Genomic DNA, 1438 nt, shown 5'->3' with positions numbered 1-1438 from the left:
TTCTTCGAGGACTGTGATATGGATTGGACGGAACCGGTGTGTTCAATGTGGTATGGCCGTTGGCACACTGTGATATGGGATTAGAGAGTTTGGGATGCAATTAAAGGGTTATTATTAACAGCGAGCACACATGTGTCATCGGCATACATGGTGAGGATAGTGTTAGGATTGATTGGGATGTCAGCTGTATAGACGGTGTAGAGGATGGGACCGAAGATACTACCTTGAGGAACACCAGTAGACTGAGAATAGAGGGATGAATTGTGGTTTATTTGGAATAATCTATCGATGAGAAAGGAACGGATGATGAGAAAGCATGCAGGAGGTAGGAATCTACAGAGTTTGTAGAGCAGTCCCGGGTGCAGACCTGATTAAAAGCCTGTTCTACATTGAAAAAGACTCCCATGCAGTACATTCCGTGCTCCAAAGAAGACGAGACAATGTCCACCACACGATGACATTGCTGGATAGGGAGTGGGATGTTCGGAATTCAACCTGCTGGTCAGTGATTATATGATCGGAATCTAGGGTCAGGGATAGGCGTTTTAAAATGAGTTTTTCGAGGATTTTGCCCATGATCGGTAATAGAGAGATAAGGCAGTAGGAGAATAGGTATTCTGGCGGCTTTAGGGTATCATTTTAACTAATGATAATTTCCAGGGGTCAGGAAAATATATGGAACGGAATTAATGAAGCTAAACAGTTTTAAAATAATCTCTAGAAGCTCTTGCCTCAACCAGTCCACTGCAATAAGATTTATCAGTTCATCACTTATAACATTGAAACTAAGATCAATTGTGTCAACAGAAGGAAGTGGAGGTACAGTCAGTAACCTGCAGGCTGGTTACTTGGTTACAGATGAATGAAATGTAATATACAAATATTGATAAGTAATGTAAAAAATGTATCAATCACTTGAACATTTAACTGCTAATTAACACAGCCAAACATGTATAATGAACAAAAATTAAGTAAGAATCCAGGTTAGGCTGTAATAATTGTCAAAAAATTTATATATAAATTACCAGCAAGAGTTGCAGTATGCCTAAATGCTCTAACTTGAGAATCAGACAATCCTGTTAGAAGTGAAATTACATTATCCATCAAGTATTGGTCATAGATGATAGAATACTGGCATTGCTTAACAAGTTGAGCCACAAAATCACAGAAATTGGTTCTAAATTTTTTCCACTGCTGACCTGACATTATCAGAGGATATTCTCCAGATTCCTATAAAAATAAAATAAATAAGTTTGAATTAGTTTAAAATGAAAATAGCTAACATTTGAAATAGATTTCACAGGAAAATAAGGAAGTGATTGTTTTAATAATTAAATAAAAAGAGAAGAAAAATTCATAATAAAATTAAGAAATATGAAGTTACTGTAAACTTGTTAAATTAATTGCACAATTATAAGTCATGGCTTGTCCACTAACC

At 36.3% G+C, this 1438-nt stretch overlaps 1 protein-coding gene across 1 annotated transcript in view; it reads right to left on the bottom strand.

Annotated features, from left to right (window-relative positions):
- Positions 1 to 907: 907 nt before the first annotated feature.
- Positions 908 to 1438, bottom strand: part of LOC136796941 (uncharacterized) — a 17180-nt gene continuing 16649 nt past the window's right edge. Inside the window, exons 4-5 of the mRNA XM_067052139.1 lie at positions 1026 to 1076; positions 908 to 930 (exon numbers count right to left, since the gene is read on the bottom strand). Coding sequence (XP_066908240.1) covers positions 908 to 930; positions 1026 to 1076 — 74 coding nt within the window. The remainder of the gene's footprint in view (positions 931 to 1025; positions 1077 to 1438) is intronic.

This window comes from Halyomorpha halys, unplaced genomic scaffold, assembly GCF_000696795.3.
Source record: "Halyomorpha halys isolate HHAL.00 unplaced genomic scaffold, Hhal_1.1 Scaffold353.1, whole genome shotgun sequence".
In the NCBI taxonomy this organism is placed as follows: domain Eukaryota; kingdom Metazoa; phylum Arthropoda; class Insecta; order Hemiptera; family Pentatomidae; genus Halyomorpha; species Halyomorpha halys.
The sequence above is the reverse complement of the archived record's forward strand: the minus strand, read 5'-3'. Positions and strand labels throughout refer to the sequence as shown.